This window comes from Marmota flaviventris, chromosome 4, assembly GCF_047511675.1.
Source record: "Marmota flaviventris isolate mMarFla1 chromosome 4, mMarFla1.hap1, whole genome shotgun sequence".
Taxonomy (NCBI): domain Eukaryota; kingdom Metazoa; phylum Chordata; class Mammalia; order Rodentia; family Sciuridae; genus Marmota; species Marmota flaviventris.
The window spans coordinates 1,526,333-1,545,570 of NC_092501.1; the positions used below are offsets into that span (position 1 = coordinate 1,526,333).

General features: G+C 58.3%; 1 protein-coding gene across 3 annotated transcripts in view; it reads left to right on the forward strand.

Annotated features, from left to right (window-relative positions):
* Positions 1-19,238, forward strand: part of Stk32c (serine/threonine kinase 32C) — a 63,767-nt gene that overhangs the window by 11,722 nt on the left and 32,807 nt on the right. The window contains exon 1 of one of the 3 annotated variants that reach the window (XM_071610804.1): positions 11,159-11,574. The exons of 1 other annotated variant lie outside the window; for it this stretch is intronic. In XM_071610804.1, coding sequence (XP_071466905.1) covers positions 11,348-11,574 — 227 coding nt within the window. In that variant the 5' untranslated portion in view covers positions 11,159-11,347. Of the gene's footprint in view, positions 1-11,158; positions 11,575-19,238 lie in introns of those variants that run through there. One more of the 3 variants, XR_011707268.1, reaches the window with a different exon arrangement.

The following is a 19,238-nucleotide window of genomic DNA, read 5'->3' on the forward strand; positions in this document are numbered from 1 at the left end:
CCCCTCGCTGGGCCTGGGCCTTCTCCTGGTGACCACAGATGATTCCCAGCCCACCGCATCAGCCACTCTGCGGCCAGGTAGATGAAGACAGAACGAGGCCCTCTGAACATGCCCCGGCCCAGTGACCAGACCCCGCGCTGCGCCATGGTGGGCTGCCGCCTTGCCTCCTGGGGCTCACGCGGGACTCTGCTCCCACCTTCTCTGCAGGGTTCTTACGGGATTTCTGCCCTGTCCTGATCACACCAGCCCTGGTGCCCGAGCCAGAGCCCCACAGCTGGCACCGCCTTTCCCAGCACCCTTTCACAGGGTGCCCCGCGTTCCCCTCAAGGTGGTTCTCCCTCATCCTTATGCACCATGGTGCTTCTGTGGGGGCACGGACACCTGTCACCAGCAAGTGCATCCCTAGCCTGGACCAGCAGGGCTGTGCGACTTAACCCCACGACCTGAACAAGCCCACCCAGCACTCTGCCCAGAACCAGAACCCGGCCAGACGCACACAGACTGCACGTGAAACAGTCCCCGTCCAGTGGGACCGCCACCCACAGCTGGCACAAGAGCAGGGAGCCTCTCAGACCCTGCCAGGGGGAAGAGGCCCAGGGCAGAGGCGAGCCCTGCGAGATGCCAGGGTGGGACCACGGAGTGGGGCGGCACACGGGCCCCTGGGGGCCAGGAGCTTCCGGACTCGCGAGTGGCTCGCTTCATACGCGCAGTGTTCAGCCGGTCACGGTTTTGCATGTTGTGAATTCAGCCTTAATTGAAAGCTTCCAAGGACAGCAGAAACGCCACTGCCCTGCTCCACCCAGGAATCTGGCTTCAGTGGTGCAGCCACAGCACTGGGTGGTGAAGAGCTGCCTCGGTCCTGGGAGCCCCAGGCCCACTGCACGTCCCCAGTGGCCCGACCACGAGCCATGGTTCACACACTTGCTGTCACGATTGCTTCTTCCTGTGCCCTGGGCCTCTGCCTGCACCCCACCTCCTGCCAGGGTCTGCAGCTCCTGTCAGCTGAGCCGCGGAATCTTCCTCCAGCCACCGTCCCTGGACCCTGGACAGGTACCTGCCCTGACCCCTGTCTGCAGGTAGAGCTTGGTCCCTGGACTCTGGGTCTTCATGTCCTCCAAGGAACGTGCTGTCGGCGCTCTGGAGAGGACCCGGGCTGCGGAGAACCGTGTTCAAGGCTCTGACCCTGAGGACGGCCAGTTGCCGGCCCAGGCTGGGACTTCCAGGCTGCACTCTCACCACGGGGTCGTGGCTGGTGACGGTCCTACTGCCAGCTCCCGAGGGGCCTGAGGGCAAACCAGGCCCTGTGTCCACACACGGGACAAGTGCCAACATCCAGGGGGCCTCGGGTGGTCGTCGAGTGCATAACAGGTTCCCCACATCCAGAAAGCTTCACCTGATCCCATGCCCCATGTCCTCACAAGAGACCACTGTTGTCCTGCTGTCCTCTTCCTCCCTCCATGTCTCCTCGACCCCTGCAGGCAGACCTATACCCACTGTCCCCTAGTGACCCCCTGTGGTCACACCCCCCCACTGTCCCCTAGTGACCCCCTGTGATCACACCCCTCCCACTGTCCCTTCATGACCCCCTGTGGTCACACCCCCCCACTGTCCCCTAGTGACCCCCTGTGATCAGACCCCCCCAACTGTCCCCTCATGACCCCCTGTGGTCACACCCTCCCACTGTCCCCTCATGACCCCCTGTGGTCACACCCCCCCCACTGTCCCCTCATGACCCCCAGTGGTCACACCCTCCCACTGTCCCCTCATGACCCCCTGTGGTCACACCCTCCCACTGTCCCCTAGTGACCCCCTGTGATCACACCCCTCCCACTGTCCCCTCATGACCCCCTGTGGTCACACCCTCCCACTGTCCCCTAGTGACCCCCTGTGGTCACACCCCCCCACTGTCCCCTCATGACCCCCTGTGGTCACACCCCCCACTGTCCCCTAGTGACCCCTGTGGTCACACCCCCCCACTGTCCCCTCATGACCCCCTGTGGTCACACCCCCCCCACTGTCCCCTAGTGACCCCCTGTGGTCACACACCCCCACTGTCCCCTCATGACCCCCTGTGGTCACACCCTCCCACTGTCCCCTCGTGACCCCCTGTGATCCGACCCCCCCAACTGTCCCCTCATGACCCCCTGTGGTCACACCCTCCCACTGTCCCCTCATGACCCCCTGTGGTCACACCCCCCCACTGTCCCCTCATGACCCCCTGTGGTCACACCCTCCCACTGTCCCCTCATGACCCCCTGTGGTCACACACCCCCACTGTCCCCTCATGACCCCCTGTGGTCACACTCCCCCACTGTCCCCTCATGACCCCCTGTGGTCACACCCTCCCACTGTCCCCTCATGACCCCCTGTGATCAGACCCCCCCACTGTCCCCTCATGACTCCCTGTGGTCACACCCTCCCACTGTCCCCTCATGACCCCCTGTGGTCACACACCCCCACTGTCCCCTCATGACCCCTTGTGATCAGACTGTCCCACTGTGACCCCTGCAGTCAGAACCCTCCCACTGTCCTGCCGTGACCCTTATGGTCAGACCTGACCTGCTCCTGGGCTGCCCTGGACAGCCCCCTTCACGCGGCCTTCTGATGGTCCTTCTCTTTGGCCCATGCAGGAGCCCACGCTCTTGAATTCCCCCGTGACCTTTCTTCCCAGGGCTTGTGGGACGCCCACTGCCCAGTGGTCTTTCTCAGCCTCCTCGCTGACCCTCTCTGTCACCCCAACTCTGTGCTGGGTGCCTCCAGGCTCCTTCCCCTCTCACTTCACTCAGGCGTTGGTGGACTTGTGGCTCCAAATGCCATCTATATGCCAGTGGCTCCCAAGGGTACGTCTCCAGCTGGGCCCGTCTCCCACATTGCAGACTTCTCTGTCCAGCAGGGATTGACATCATTCCTGCGTGTCACAGATGCCTCGTCACAGTCAGAACCAGTCCCGAATCCCCCCACACCTGCTCTGCCTGAAGTTCCCCTCTTGGGTGTCCTTCCGGGTGCTGGGGATGCTCCCTGGGCCCCGTTTCCCCTCATGCCCCACCCTGGACTTTCAGGATACCATCTTGGCCCTGCCTTCAAAGGAGCAGTTCTCTCTGTCTCAGGTCTCATGAGCTCTGAGCCTCTTTCTGCCCTGGCTCTGGCTGTGCCTTCCTGGGGTCTCCCCTGAATGTCCAGTGCTGCCGTCAGAGTGGCCCTCTCTACCTGCCCTCCCCTTGCTGGTGCCCATGCTCAGCACCTGCTGTGTGCTCTCTCCCCAGCCCCTCCACTGTGGCCAGCTCCAGTCTGCAGCTCCTTGGCGGAGCCCCACTGCACATCCACAGTGCCCTGTGCCTGCCTGGCCATCAGCTTCACTCCCCTCACCAGTTGGGGCAGGCAAGATCCCTGCCTTCAGGCCCTGCATGCATGATCTGTGTATGAATGCACCATGGGCTGATGGGCTAGAGGGGACGGTGGTCACCTAGAGCCATGCAGGCCTGTCCTGGCTTTGGACCCATGTGGTTGTGTCCAGTAAGCCCCAGTACAGTGGAATCTCAAGAAACCGTGACAAAAATGAACTCAAATTCCTTTAAATTAAAACTGCAATGCTCCAGAGGACACGAGCCAGCTCATCTGCAGATCGAGTTAATTGGAAGGTTCGGAAAGTTTCCGTTAATTACATTGTCATCCAGTGGGGCCCTTCTCCTCCACGGCAGCTGCTCTGCCGACCTGTCTCTTCCTTGCTCAAACAGTGCGCTCCCACAGCCCAGTGAGTCATCGTCAGAGCCAAACAGAGAGGTGACAAGTCCTCAGACAAGGGCGGATTGCGCCTCTCCCCACGCTGCTTCCCGGGGTGCCTGATGGGTGGCTCAGGTGGGCGCCTGTGAAGGCACAGCACCTTGGATCCTCAGGGCTGTGGGCGGGAGGCTGCCTCAGGAGGTGGCACCCAGGCCTGGCATCACAAGGCCCAGAGGCTGTTGGCTGCTTAGTGCTCCTGGAAGCGTTGTCACAAGGTACAAGCAGTTCAGTGCTCTGGCTAGAGGTCCCACTTTCCATTTGGAGGTGACATTTCCTGTGAGCTGCATGCCACTCCCGTGTCCTCTCAGGAACCACCTGGGACAAGAATGCATCTTTCCTGGGTGAGGACACAGTAGGGGGATGGCTGTGACCCAGGAGGTGGGCCCTCACCAGACACCCCACAATCCAGTGTCTCGACCCAGTACTTGTGGCCCCCAGAAGTGTGAGAAGTCAGAGAAGGTCAGTTAGCCACCCAGTCCGTGGTCATTTGTTGGCAGCCTGAAGTCAGACTGTTTGATGTTTTCCTTGGTGAAGTGTCTGTTCACGTCTCATGCAGTGTGCGTGTGTTGTATGTGTGTCTTTTATTAATATTTAGTGGTAGGAGTTTTTGAGTCATAGGATTCGGGTTCTTGGATGGATCTCCGTGCTGTGAATGCTTTCTCCCAGCCTGTGTCTTACCATTCGTTCTCAGTATTCTTGTTTGATGAGCAGTCTTTTGGATTAGTGATTTCTCTGTCTTTTGTAAGAAATATTTATATTTTAAAATTTCTTTGAGTGTGTGTCCTACTGAGGATGGAACCCGGGCCCTTGCACAAGCTAAGCACATGCTCTGCCAGTGAGCTACTAGGGAAGTAGAACTGCAGTCGAGTTCAGATCTCGGATTTCAGATTAACTTCTGTGCAGGGTGTGAAGTGGGGTCAAGGTTCATTTTTTCCAAGTGGCTATCTGGTCATTCCAGTACCTTCCTTGAAAGCACTTTCCTTTCCCAAGGGATTGCCTTGGACCTTCCACAGAAGTCAGCAACTGTGCGTTTGTTTCTGGGGCCTCTTTACTGCACTTTTAGTGAACCTTGAAGTGACCTAGTGTACATCCTCCAATATTGCTTGTTTCCAATTGTTTTGGCAATTCTAAGTCCTTTATATTTCCATATAAGTTTTGATCACTCTGTCAGTTTCTACAGAAAGCCTGAAGTGGTTTTGAGTGTGATTGTGTTAAATATGTAAATCGATTTTGGGCTTGGGATATAGCTCAGTTGGTAGAGTGCTTGCTTTGCAGGCAGGAGGCCCTGGGTTCAATGAACAGCACCACATACACACAAAAAATGTAAGTCAATTTTAGGGAGGCTGGACATCTTAATAATATTGAGCCTTTCAATTCATGAACACAGTATATCGCTCCACTTATTTAGGCTTTCTTGAATTTCTCAGCATTGGGGTATAGTTCTAGTAGTCAGGTCCAAAACATCTTTCGTATGTTTATCTACAAATAGTTGCTTTGATGCTATTATGATATACATGGTTTATGTGAATTTGTTTTGATGCCGTCCAATTTTCTGAACAGATTATTAAAAGTATAATTTATATAAAAAAGTAGTAAGAATGCAGGACACTCACCTCCCAGGGGGGCTCCCGGTGACTCCATGCATCCATTGTGGGCAGTTGGGGTTCAGGACACTCACCTCCCAGGAGGGCTCTCCATGACTCTATCCATGCATCCCCCTCCTCCCTGTCCATCCCCTCCTCTGGCCCCCTCCTCCGGCCCCCTCCTCCCCTCCTCCTCCTTCTTGGAACATGGCTGTGTTTGGAAGTGCATCTTCTGCTGGAGTGACAGGACTTTCCCACTGCATCTCCATGGCACTTTCCTTAAAACTCCAACTTAGAATTGGGGGCTTCCTTCTGGACGAGTTTCTGCTCATGTCACCTGCTGGGCCTGTCTTGCTCTCCTGCCCTGCGGTGCCATCACCGTGGCCTCCTAAGTCTTGAAAGCCGCCTTGTACCTGCGTTCTGTCTCTAGATTGGCTGTTCTGGATTCTTAGCTCCTCGATGTTTAGAAACAGTAGACATTATTTGTGTTCTTTTGGAGGAAATGTCAGTTGGGGTTATATTGACACTCACTGGTTAAGGGAGAGTGGATGTCTTAAAATTAGGGGTTTTGCAGTCCATGAACATGGCATGTTGTACCATTTCATTCCGGTCTTTTAATTTCTTTTTTGTTTTTTTAGTTTCTTAGTTTTCGGTGCACAGGCATTGTACATATTTTGTTCAATTTACCCCTACATATTTTCGTTTCTAAAATAACATGGGTTGTATGTATCGACTCTGTATCCTGCCACCTCCTGCGCCTCGGTGTTTATTTCTGGCATCTTCTCTGGATTCCCCGGGTGCAGTCTTCTCATCACAAGTAGATGCCCTGTCCCATGGCTGGGGTTTGTGAGCAGTGCTGGGTGGACCCTGACCTCAGGGAGCGGAGGCTTGCCCTCCACAAGCCCTGGTGGGCCTCCTGAGGCTGCCTTTACTCAGACGCAGGAAGCTCTTGCTGTAGTGCTGGCCTTGGGGTGTGGGCTCTTGTGCATTCACGGCTGTGGAACTTTGCCTGTGGCTTTTTCTGAATCAGTGGGAGTGGACTTTGGTTTCTCCTTTGTTCTGTCAGTGTGGTGACTGGCCTTGATCAAGTCTGAGTGTCACCTAGCCTTGTGCCTCAGGTTCCACACGCTGCTGAGTCCAGTGTCTCAGGAATGGCCTCCACACCTGGCTCACAGTGGTGAAGTCCAGTTCACACTGACCTTCATTTTCTGTGCAATGGCACTCTGCAGGGACCTGACCAGGTGCTGGGTCCTGCGACTCCTCCCTGGGGCCTGGGATGAGGCTGCCGGGGACAGCTGCCCCTCCCTTGTCCTTCCCCACATGAGGAGACAGCAAGAAGGCCCTCGTCGCTGTTGGGTCTCGGTCTCTGGCTCTGTGAGCGGTCAGTCTGTGCTTCGGAGCCCTCTGTCCCAGCAGAGTGGACTAGGACAGATGCTGCTCTGCCTTTTCTTCCCTTTGCTAGATTGTGGATTAGGCTTTGTTGGCCTCACAAAATGTGCTGGGCCACCCTCTCTTCTCCTTCAGTTTCTGAACAAGTCTGCCTGTCTGTTGTTATTTCTCTATTAAATGTTGGCTGGAATTCACAGGTAAGCCATTGGGCCTGGAGTTTCCTGTGTGGGAAGGGTTCAATCACGAATTTTATTTCCCAGACATGCATGTTCAGATTTCCACTCCCCTCATGTTGGTTTTGGTCCCTTTTACCTTCAAGGGGATTTGCTGGCTGTCGAGGGGCCGTCCATGTGGAGTGTTCCTCTGTTGGTCTGTAGGTACCCCCTGCTCCCCTCTTGTCAGGGTCTGCTTCTGTTTTCTTGAGTGCCAGCAACAGAGGAGGGTTAACTGACCACCTGGGCCCCCAGGGCCTGTTTCCTGCTTCATTCTGTCAGCTTGGGGCTCAGGGAGACCTGCACGGTGTGGGAGTGGCTCCCTGGTGGAGTTCAGGGAGAAGTGGGAGCTATAGCCAGGCTCTGGGGGCAGCCAGGGAGGCAGCAGCTGGTCATGGGGAGCCAGAAGGCATGTGGCTCCCCTCTCTGTGATGCTGGGGTCATGGCCACGACAGCCCTGTGGCCCCCTCCCCCTCGCCTCCCGCTCTGCAGAGGACCCTTGGGTGTGGAATGCAGCGGGACCATCCTGGCTTTTGTAGCTCCTGGGAAGAACTGTGCTTCCCCAAACCCACCCAGGGCTGCTGTGGCCTGCAGGTAGCAAGCTGTGCCTTTACCGGCCTTGGTGAAGAGGCCAGGCTCGCCTCTCTGCCTCCCTTCCTCAGGCATCAGGTCAGAGGGCTGGGACCGGCTGGTGATGGCCTGCCTTCCTCCTGGCCAGCGTTCTCCTGTCCTGGGCCACCCCCAAGGCTGTTGCTCCTTCTCCTCCCTCTGACAGTGAACAGGGTGCAGCAGAGTCACACGTGGCTGCTGGTGGCTGATATGTGTAAACTACGGCTGCTGGTCTCCCAGAGCCAATGACCAGGATGCTCTTCGTGGTGCCCTCGGAGCACAGAGCTGACACTGCATTTAGACCACAGGGGGCAAGAGCAGTCTCAGAGGCCTGTGCTGAGAGCCAGCCGTGCCTGACACCTGGGAAGGGGATAGCACGAATGGTGGCCCTGTGCCGGCATGTGGCCCAGGAGGGGTGAGTTGGCTTCTCCCTGGGGCGAGGACGGTGGGCACCTCTGCAAAGCCCTTTGGGGAGCTGCTGTCTTGCTGGTGCCTCTGAAGTTCTGCTGGGTGTTTTAAGCAGAGCCTGGCCCTGGCTCAGCACAGTGCCTGGCTGGAGTGTTTTGAAACCTAGCGCCTCTCGCCCGCTGGTGCAAGCCGCACCGCCAGAGATGGGAACGTGGCTGGTGGCTGGAGGCCCTGGCCCAGGCCCCAGCAGAGGCAGCCCACCCCTGCACCACACCCTGGGCCGGGGCCCTCTGGGAGCTCCTCCCACAGTCGTCCTCTCACTGTGGATGGCTCCTGGGGGGGTGGTGGCAGTCTCCAGGGAGTGTTCAGATCCTCCCTGCTGGGCCTGCGGGTCTGTGGCTGGACGGAGGTGACCACTGTGTGGGAAGAGCCCCCACCAACCTCAGCTCGGTTCTGAAGTTGGTGTTTCTCCTGCTGGCGTTTGGGCCCCTGGGGTCCTGGAGCCCAGGCCAGGGGGCAGCGAGGGCTTTGGAGAGTGGGTTTTCATCTGCAGAAACCACCTGTTTACATGGTTTTCGTCTCCTGGCCAGGACCCACGCAGGAAAGCACAGACCTGAGCGGATCCTAGATCTGCTCTGTTTATGGCTCTTGTTTTCAGAAACAACAAAGGGAAGGGAAGCTTCTGTCTGGACATCATGGCTGGCCTTAATTCAATCCAGCTGGCCCCAAACAGGCCCCCTTCCAAGGCCAGGAGCGTCTCTGGAGCTGGGCAGGAAAGGTGGTGGGAGGCCGGCTGGGCCTGTTCCTCTGGAGCCTGAGCCTGGTGGCTAAGCCCTGGGGAGAGCCAACCCTACATTTGCTGAGGACCCTCAGGCCAAGTGGACCAGCCTGGGAAGGGAGGAGCCTGGGGTTGGAGGCATTTTGTGCGTTAACGTGTTTGTCGGCTGCAGATACTCCAAGGGCCCCTGACCAACCCTCTCCCCAGCCTTCTTAGAGACTCACAGCTCAGGGGGTCCTGACCCACACCTGTGCCCTGGTGCCATGGGTCTACAGGACGGCCGGAGGAGGTGGGGTTGTGCCTCCGACACGGGCTGATCCCAGGCTTCTCAGTCCTTTGGTGTCTCATGACTCCTCTTAGCACCCTTCTGTATCTTTCCTTGAAAAATTCTCCTATTACCTTTATCCCACTTTCTGCCATCCACCTGTGGACTGGAGATTGGTGGTCAGAAATTGATCCTCAAAGATGTGGTGTCGGAACCTACCAGGAGCCTAGCCTCGGGAGGGGTGGGAGCTTAGTGCGAGCTGTTCTGGGCTTCCTGTCCCCCCCACCCACCCCTGGGCCCTGGCCTTTACCACTTCCCCTGTGCAAGGTCACAGGCTGCTGGGGAGGACAGGGGCTCTCGGGGCTGCCGGATCTCCCAGTAACTGCTCCTTCCCACAAAGGGTGGAGCACTGTGCTCCCTCTTGGAGGAGGGGGAGGAGAGAGGAGCAGCATGGAGCTGCCTGGAGAACTGGCCCAGCCAGCGCTTCACTACTGCAGGGGGTCTGTGGGAAAGGGAAACGGACGGACGGAGCCCAAGGGAAGCCAGCAGGCAGCCTGTGGCCCAGGGCCCTGTGCATGCCGCTGAAGTCATGAGGATGGTGGCTCTCAGTGTGGGGCAGCAGCCCCACGCCCCACGGTTGAGTCCTGCTGTGCAATTTTGCATGGTCGGAGGAAACGTGTCTGCAGAGAGTCAGAAAGAGGGCATGTGACCCTGACGTCATTGTGGAGTAAGACACACAGGCCCTCCCATTGCTCAAAGGGACTAATTGGCATTGCTTGTCCCTGGCACCAAGTTCAGACTTGTCAAGGCCCGGCCAGGACCTGCTCCCCTCAGTGGGCAGACAGTAATTTGTCCCTGGCCCCAGCTCCTTTGCCCTTTCCCACTTGCCCAGCCTGCAGCCCTGTGGGACTGTGAAGGGACGTGGGTGTGGGTACAGTGGGCATGGTTCCAAGGCGCAGCAGGCATTTGGACATTGGACGTGCTTGTCCAGGCTGAAGCCAGAGAAGCCTGGGCTAGGGCTAGACAGGGAGCGGCAGCACCAGGGACAACTCCCCTACCCTCTCCCCCTTATGGGAAGGAGTGGTGGTTTGTCCTGTCCTGGGGACACCCTAATGTGTGCACTGTGGCTGTGTATGGCGCTGGTCCTCGGAGGTTGGTGGTGTGGAAGCTGTGTTCTTAGGGTCCCTGTCATGGCCTCTGTGTGACACCCTCTCTGGAGCTGGGAAAAAGCATGGATGGAGGCTCTCTGAAGGACTCCTAGGAGTGATCTGGCCCCAGTTGGCCTTTGCTGACCCTGAGCTGCAGGTGACCATGAGATGGAGGTGCTCCATCTGCTGAGGAGCCACTGGACAGGTTCCGTCCCTGCAGAGCTTTAGTTTGAACTTGGCCAGGCTTACTCTGCAGACAGGGCTTGAAGAATGTGGGCACAGTGAGGACACCCTGGGGGGGGGGCAGGGGCAGGGGCAGGCTCTATGGCCAGCCGCACTGCAGCCCAGTCCTTGGGCCATGTGAACCCCATGGTGTGGCCTCCACAGCCTGGTAGAGGGCTTGTCGACACCTTTCCTGCAGAAGGAACAGTGGTGTGGTTTGTTAATCTTCAAGTATCGACTTTCCATCAAAGCACATGCAAATTTCTTTGCAAAGAAAAAGTCTGAAATGAAACCATCCACTTACTGTGGGATGGAATTTTAAATAGCAGCTTTCCCTTAACAGTGAAGTGCTGCTTCTGTTTATCCCCATTTGGTGAAGATTGGCATTTGACTAAGGCCCCACGTGCCCTCCTCTCAGCCTTGCTGGGGCTTAGCTCCTGGCAAGCTGAGGTCGATGGCGGCAGGGCTGCACCCAGGAAGAAGCCCCTCCCCACCTCTTCCGGCTGCTGGAGGCTGCGTTCCTCACAGACTGTGGCTCTGGCCTCTTCCTCCCTCATCAAAACCCCGTGGGGTGGCCTCCACAGCCTGGCTGAGTGTTAGCACCGAGGCCTCCTTGGGACATCTCTCTGCCACCCTCTTACAAGGATGCTGTGGTTACAACCAGGATCCAACCCAGGATCCGATTCCCTTCTGAAGATCCTTCACATACTCTCCTGTGCAAAGTCCCTTTGCTGTACAAGGTGACAAGTTCACAGACAACAAGGATGAGAGCCTGGGGTGTCACTTAGCCAACCCAGGCTGCCTGCGGCAGGCTCCCGAGTCCCTCCTGACCATGGGCACCCTCTGTCAGTGTGGCTTCGGTGGGGCCTGGCCGAGGTTCCAGTTTGCAAACCCGGGCTTGGTTGCCAGGAGGCTGTGAGCACAGCAAACACAGGGCTGGCAGGGAGTGAGGAATGGGTGCAGGTCTGGGTTGTAAGGGGCCTGGCTCAGGGAGCAGCAGGGCCTGTGGAGGAGAGGCTGCTGTTGTGGCTGTGGCAGGCCCAGGACTCTCACTGGACTGCTCCCACAGTGACCTCCAGCGCCGAGAAAGCTGCTCTGACTGCAACTGGCATCTGCACTCCCGCAGGCATGGAGGAGGGCCTGGCCTGAAGGGGACCCAGGGCCACCCTGCTTCTGCAAGGTGAGGTGAGGGTTCAGAGTGGTCTAGGATGTGCTGCAGGGGCAGCCAGGGTCTGATGGGGAGCCAACCTGCGGGGCAGGGCTGCACACTGCCTGCCAGCTGGTGAGCAGGCTCCAGGCCTTTGCAGATGAACCAGTCCATCAGCCAGCTGAGGCCCAGCAGCCAGCCCAGGGAGGAGGTGGCAGCTCTGCGAAGCAGTGATGGTGATAAGTGGCTGTGAGGCCACATGCTTCAAGCCCTGTCCCCAGGTGCTCCCTCAGCAGCTCGCGGGCCTGACAGAGTCTTGAGGTCTCCAGGGAAGATCTGGCTCATTCAGCAGAATCTCAGAATGCATCCAACACCCAGAGCTCAGAACCTTCTGGGGTCCCAGGCACTTCCAGGTAGGATATATCTGTCAACTTCTCTGGCAGGATGTATCTGTCAACTGAAGCTGGGAACGTAATAAACCCACTCAAAGAAGACCTTGTGCATGACCTCCATGCTCTGCCACTGTGTGTGCACACATGTACACACATACCCCACACGCATGCATGCAGACATAGGCACATGCACAGAGCTATACCCATAGGCACTGCACACACACAAGGACACACATGCACAGAGATGCACCTGTGGACATAAGCATGCACACACATGAACACACATACACAGAGCTGGGCACATCATGCATAGAACTGGGCACACACATGAGCACACAGAGAGCTGCACCCACAGGCACATGCATGTACATACACGTGAACAGAGAGAGCATCACCCATAGGCACATACATAAACACACACACAGAGCTTCACCCATAGGTACATGCACACACACACACACAAATGAATGCATGTGCACAGAGCTCACCCATAGTACATGCACACACACATGCATATACACACACAGAGCTGCACCCATAGGTATGTGCATGCACACACATAGAGAGCTGGACCCATAGGTACATGCACACACACATGCACACACATGCACAGAGCTGCACCAACAGGTACATGCACATGCACATGCACAGAGTTGCACCCATAGGTACATGCATGCACACACACAGAGCTGCACCCATAGGTACATGCATGCACACAGATACACACAGAGCTGCACCCTTAGGTACATGCACACACATTCACAGAGCTGCATCCATAGGTACATGCACACACACACACACACACACAAATGAATGCATGTGTACAGAGATCACCCATAGGTACATGCACACACACACACAGCTGCACCCATAGGTACATGCCCACAGGTGTGGTCTGAGGTATACCAGGGACTTCTAGGATTAGAACGAATTCTATGCTACGCTAACTTCTCCCGTTATGGCCAGATTTCAAGGGAAAAGAAGAGTGCTCCGCACTGGATTCCCTCCTTCTAACAGGGCGTGACCCCTGGTGCAGCTTGTTCGCTTTGCCCCTCTGAACCCAGAGAGTATGTGTCACAGGCAGAGGAGCCATTTGGGGGCCGAGGGGCTGAGGGAGCCTGGATGGGCTAGAGGGGCTTTGCAGGCCTCTGTCCACTGGCCTGGCTTTGGGTTGGTTGATACAGCGGTCCAGGCAGTGATGGCCCAAGTACCCAGTGCTTGGTGGGAGAGGTGGAGATGGAGTGTGGCTGCTTGCTGGCCCTGTGCCTATAACCCCTCCCCAGCCTCTCTTGTCACTGCCAAGCTGGCCTGCCCTCCAGAGCCTGCCCTGGCTCCCCGTCGGCCTGTGTGGGTGGAGTGAGTATGAGTGTGAGGGTGTGCAGGAGTGTCCTCTGCCCACAGTGTGTGGGTGGAGTGAGTGTGTGCGTGAGGGTGTGCTGGTGCATCCTCTGCCCACAGTGTGTGGGTGGAGTGGGTGTGAGAATAAGTGTATGCAGGAGCGTCCTCTGCCCATGGTGTGTTGGTGGAGTGAGTGAGAGCATGAGGGTGTACAGGAGTGTCTTTTGCCCATGGTGTGTGGGTAGAGTGAGTGTGAGCATGAGGGTGTGCAGGAGCTTCCTCTGCCTACAGTGTGTGGGTGGAGTGAGTGTGAGCATGAGGGTGTGCAGGAGTGTTCTCTGCCCATGGTGTGGGTGGACTGAGTGTGATCGTGTGGGTGTGTTGGAGTGTCCTATGCCAACAGTGTGTGGGTGTAGTGAGTGTGAGCGTGCGGGTGTGCAGGAGCATCCTCTGCCCACAGTGTGTGGGTTGAGTGAGTGTGAACATGAGGGTGTACAGGAGCGTCCTCTACTCCTGCAGAGGTGGAGTGAGTGAGCGTGAGAGTGTGCAGGAGTGTCCGGTGCCCATTTTGTTTAGGTGGAGTGAGTGTGAGTGTGAGGGTGTGTAGGAGCATGCTCTGCCAACAGTGTGGTGTGGAATATAAGCGTGAAGGTGTGCAGGAGCATCCTGTGCCCACTGTGTGTGGGTGGAGTGAGTGTGAGTGTGAGGGTGTGCAGGAGCTTCCTGTGCCCACAGTGTGTGGGTGGAGTGAGTGTGAACATGAGAGTGTGCAGGAGTGTCCTGTGCCCACAGTGTGTGGGTGGAGTTAGTGTGAGTGAGGGTGTGCAGGAGCATTCTCTGCCCATGGTGTGTGGGTGGACTAAGTGTGAGCATGAGGGTATACAGGAGCATCCTATGCCGACAGTGTGTGGGTGGAGTGATTGTGAGGGTGTGCTGGTGCATCCTGTGCCCACAGTGTGTTGGTGGAGTGAGTGTGAGTGTGAGGGTGTGCAGGAGCATTCTGTGCCCACAGTGCATGGATGGAGTGAGTGTGAGCGTGAGGGTGTGCAGGAGCGTCCTGTGCCCAATGCATGTGGGTGGAGTTAGTGTGAGCATGAGAGTGTGTGGGATCACCCTGTTACCAGAATGTGTGGGTGGAATGAGTGTGAGCATGAGGGTGTGCAGGAGTGTCCTCTGTCCATATTGTGTGGATGGAGTGAGTGTGAATATGAGGGTGTGCAGGAGAGTCCTCTTCCCACAGTGTGTGGGTGGAGTGAGTGTGAACATAAGGGTGTGCAGGAGTGTCCTCTGCCCACGGTGTGTTTGTGGAGTGCGTGTGAGCTTGTGGGTATGCAGGTGCGTCCTCTGCTTACTCTGTGTCGATCAAGTGTGAGCCTGTGGGTGTGCAGAAGCGCCCTGTGCCCATGGTGTTTGGGTGGAGTGAGTGTGAGTGTGAGGCTGTGTAGGAGCGTCCTTGCCAACAGTGTGGTGTGGAGTATGAGCACGAGGGTGTGCAGGAGCGTCCTGTGCCCACTGTGTGTAGGTGGAGTGTGTGTGTGAGGCTGTGCAGGAGCTTTCTCTGCCCTAGGTGTGTTTGTGGAGTGTGTTTGAGCTTGTGGGTGTGCAGGTTTGTCCTCTGCCTACTGTGTTGGGTCAATTGAGTGTGAGCATGTGGGTGTGTGAGCGCCATGTGCCCACGGCGTGTGTGTGGCATGAGTGTAAGCATGTAAAGACATCTGGCGTGCAACGTATGCTTGTGCATGCTCCTCAGACTTTCTGAGTGCACCATGCCTGCTGCCTTGGCAATTGCCTGAGCACCCAGAGCCCCTTGTCCTGATGGAGGACGTGGGCACCTCCCTTCTGCCAGACGTGGAGGACTTTCTTCCTGTGGTCAGCCCCCATTGTGGTGAGCTGGGACCTGGGGAGTGGGCCACAAGGGTTGGGGCGGGGCCCACGTTGAGTCTACATTTTGTGGGCTGCTGCCCACTCCCACTGGCCTCCAGGGCATGTGCTGACCTTGGCTACCTCCCCCCAGGAGTTGAGAGGTGAGTGAGTGGGCTGGTGGCCTCCTGTGCCACATCCCTCCTGGTGCCTGGTGGTCAGGGTTAGGAGGGGGTTTCCCTCCAGTCCCTTCCTCTCTCTGCCTGAGGCTGCCTCTGGTGCCCTGCCCTGGAGAGGCCTCTGGCGTTCTCTCTTGTGAATGGGGCTGTCCATGAGTTATGGATACCCAGGACCCGCAGGGTTCTGGCCGAAGGTGGGAACTGCTCAGACCCCAGGGCAGGTGTGGCTCCACAGCCTGAGAGCAAGGAGGTCAGCAGCTGTGTCCTGAGCAGGAGGCTTCAGTTCCCGGTCAGGACTGGTCCACGCCTGTGAAGCCTGGGGCCCTGGCCGGGGCAGGTGGCCCTGCAGAGCTGTGAGGGTGCCCCTGGGGAGGAGGTGCAGCAGGAAACAGGCCTCCTTAGGGCGGTGACAGGAGGACCTCCACTCTGGCTGTGGCCCAGCCCCTGCCAGGAGCCCCTCACCTCTGGGCCTGCAGGTGGAGGTTGCAGACACTCGTCTTGGCAGTGCTGTCGGACCCCGGCACTCTCCTTCCAGGCTTGGGAGCCTTTGCCATGTGGGAGGGGAGATGGCCATGCCCTGGTGCCTGCTGAGGGGCCTCCGGAGCAGGGACTCCTGTTTGGGCCAGTGTGGGGTGAATGCCTTTAATTGAACGTCTTCTTTTCCCACTGTTCCCATTAGCAGTTTTTGGGGAATGGGCTGTCCTCACCCTTGCCTGTGTCTGGGTGGGATCTCGGTGCAGAGAACAGGTTCTGCTGTCCGTCTTCTGGGTGTGTTGGCATCTGGGTGCCGTGGTCCTGGGGTTCTTGGCAGACCTCTGGTGTGTGGCCGCAAGCCCCTGGCCTGTTTAGGAAGGGCAGTGAGACCTTCTCTCCAGAGGCAGCGAGTGACTCCTTTTGAGGACCTGCTCAGGCATCAGTGTGCACTCTGCGTGGTCAGGGGCTGGCAGGGTGCCAGGGGACCAGCCCTGAGCCGCATGCCGGTCCCTGCTGGGCTGGGAGGGGTAGGGCAAAAAGGCGGGCCCGTGAGTGCAGGTTGTCAGGTTCCTTCCTGTGGCAGGTGGCCAGGCCGAGGAGGAAGGGGACCGCTGCCCTGGCTGTCCTTGGTGAACGGCCATGGGCACAAGTTGCTATGGTTGCTTGTTCCTGGAAAGGGGAGGCTGTGGGACGGGCCATGTGGTGCCGGCAGTCTGGGGAGGTGTTTTTGCCTGCGTGGAAGTGCTAATGTGTGAGATATAAAGCGCACCCTCGCCTGTCTGCTGGGAAGCCCTCGCTGCACCAGGCTCTGGGCACCACCCTGGCAGTGGGCCGCCCTCCCACTGTCACGGCCCAGTGGGTAGCTCCACGTGGTGCTGGACGAGAGGTAGTGGGCGCAGAGTGACAGCCCGGTGCTGAAGCATTGGACATTGCTTCCTGTGAAAGTCCTGGGGGTCCACATAGCTGGGTCTCCCCAGATCTCAGTGCCAGGGTGTTACCAGGTCACCAGAGCAGATCTAGCTGGCACCCTCTCCACTCCCCAAACCCACCCTGTGCCAGAGCAACTCCACTGTGATTCTGGGCCCATGCATTTCGGTGTTCCTGGGTCTGTACCGTGAGCTCCCAGGGCCAGCCTCACCTGAGGCAAGGGCCAAATGTACTTGGGACCTCCCAGGCCTGTCCCTGGTGGTCCCAGGGATGCTGAGCACCTGGAGTGATGGGAGAGGCCAGGCCTTGAACTGCAAGACCCTTCCAGGTGGCCCTGGGGAGGTACTGCTGCCCACCACTTTGGGAGAACCCTGAGTTCTGGCTGCTAAGGGCCACTCCCTCTGTCCCAGGAGGCCTTCCCACAGTCCGGGAGCTGAGTGTGGCTGGCCTGCACATGCTGTATTATCAGCCACTGTCCTGATACATCATTTATGGACGTTTCCGGTGCTGCCTGGGGTATCAGCAGGAGCATGGGGGCACCGATCCAGTTTGCTTCAGCCTGCAGGGCCCCGTGACCAGGCAGGCAGGAAGCAGCAGCTGGGCCCCGCTGGAGTTTCTGCTGTAAATAAGGTGGGGGTGGTGAGACTGTGGCCCACAGGTCCAGGATGGAGGCCAGTGCCAGGCCCTGGCTCTGTGCACCATCCTGGGCAGAAGAGGCCAGGACTGTTCTGGATCTGGGGTCTGAGCCCTGCTGCCACCCCTGATGTCACTCCCACTCAGCTGGTGCCCTGTGGGAAAGGTCTGCATGGGATCCCAGGTTAGGGGACAAGGACAGGCCCGTCAGCATGGTGGGGATTGCTCTCAGGGGAGCAGCTGAGGCCAGCCTGCCTTCAGGAAAAGCCCAGGGGTGAGCAGTGGGTGGGTGGCAAGGCCTGGGGGCACAGGGATGCCGCTGGAACAAGATGCCCAGTTGGCCGCCCTGTGGTCTGACAGGCAGGTGCCAACTGAGGCCAAAAGCCCCAGCCACTTGGGTGGCAGTGAAGGATACCAGGGCTTAGGAGGGCACTGACCATAGTCCTGGCCCCTGGGGTCTGCCTGCTGCCCTGCCTGGGGATGGACAATGGAGGATGGAGAGATGGCTGACTGGGTCCTTTGAGATCCATGGGCAATACCCAAAAGACTGTCCATCACCTGGCATGCCCCACAGGCTTCAAGTCCCCCCTGTAGATAGAGGAGTCCAGGGTCAGAGCCCGAGCAGACATTTACTCTCCTATCTCCAACAGGTGAACACCCCGTCCCTAGAGCTGGAGACATTCCCAGGGGCTACAAAACATGGTGGCCAGCGCTGCCAGGGGGCCAGGTTAGATAAAGAACCAGTCTTTTCTGCTAGGCCCTGTGTTCCTTTACTGAGAGCCCGTACTGGACTCTCCTGCTCACACGTTCGTGCCTGGGAACATGGGGGCACCCACGGCCCTCTGGTGACCGTGAAAGCTGGTCCTGCCTGTGTCTGGGGCAGCCTGTGGCAGGCAGGAGGCACTGGGCTCTGAGTGTTCAGAGGAGGTTCCTTGGCGCTGTGCCCTGGGAGGTCCCCAGTGTGGTCCGCTCCTTCTGCCGGGGCTGCCTGTGCTCTGGGGAGCGCAGGGCCTCGTGAAGTCGGATTGGGAGACTCCCTTCAGGCAGGAGTCCGTGGTCAGGGGATGTATGGCAGAACCCCGCTTCCCCACTGCTGGTGTGGCACTCCGCGGGCCACTTGGAGGTCCAGGCTTCCCCTGGTGATGATGAGGCAGGCCGTGGCAGGGAAGGTCCCTGACTGCGTTCAGAGCCAGGACGGTCCTGTGACTGGGCAGTTGCCTTGCCCTGGCTTCTCCAAGAGCCGCCCGGCACTCAGGTGCTAGGCCTCCAAGGGCGCCAGGACCGGGTGTCGGTCTGCGGGGGAGGCCTTCCCGCAGCAGGGGCTGCTGGCTGGCAACAACAGGGTGACTCACGGAGCCGTAGCAGGTCTATTTTTACTCCCCCGGCCGTCTTCTCTCTGCCTCCTCGGTGTGGGCTGTTTCTTCTGTTGTAAGAAATGCCCTGGCTCATGGAAGGGCTGCTCAGCCCAACAGTTAGTCTGGAAAGTGACCCTTCCAGGACTGCCGCGGGGACTGTGAACCAAGTGCCAGAGCCAAGCAGCTCCGTGGGAGTTGGGAAAAGAGTGGGCGGGCACACGGAAGGACGGGGTCATTTTGTTGCTGGTGGGAAATGTCAAACATCACCTTCTCCTGCTGCTTCAGATTTGAGGTGGCTAACAGTGGCTCTTGCTATGGCTTTCCCTCTCCCTGTCTCTCACAGTGGCCTCGGACCCTCTTTGGGGGTGACCACTCCCTCTGCCCCTCCAGCTACCCTTCACCCGCCATGGCAGGACCAGGGCTCATGGGTCCGTGTCCCGGCCAGATGTGCTGGCGGCTCCTGTCCGGAGCTCGCCTGCTCACAGCACAGTCCTCGTATCCCGCGGGCCCGGGAGGCAGGAGTGATGTGTGTGAGGCCA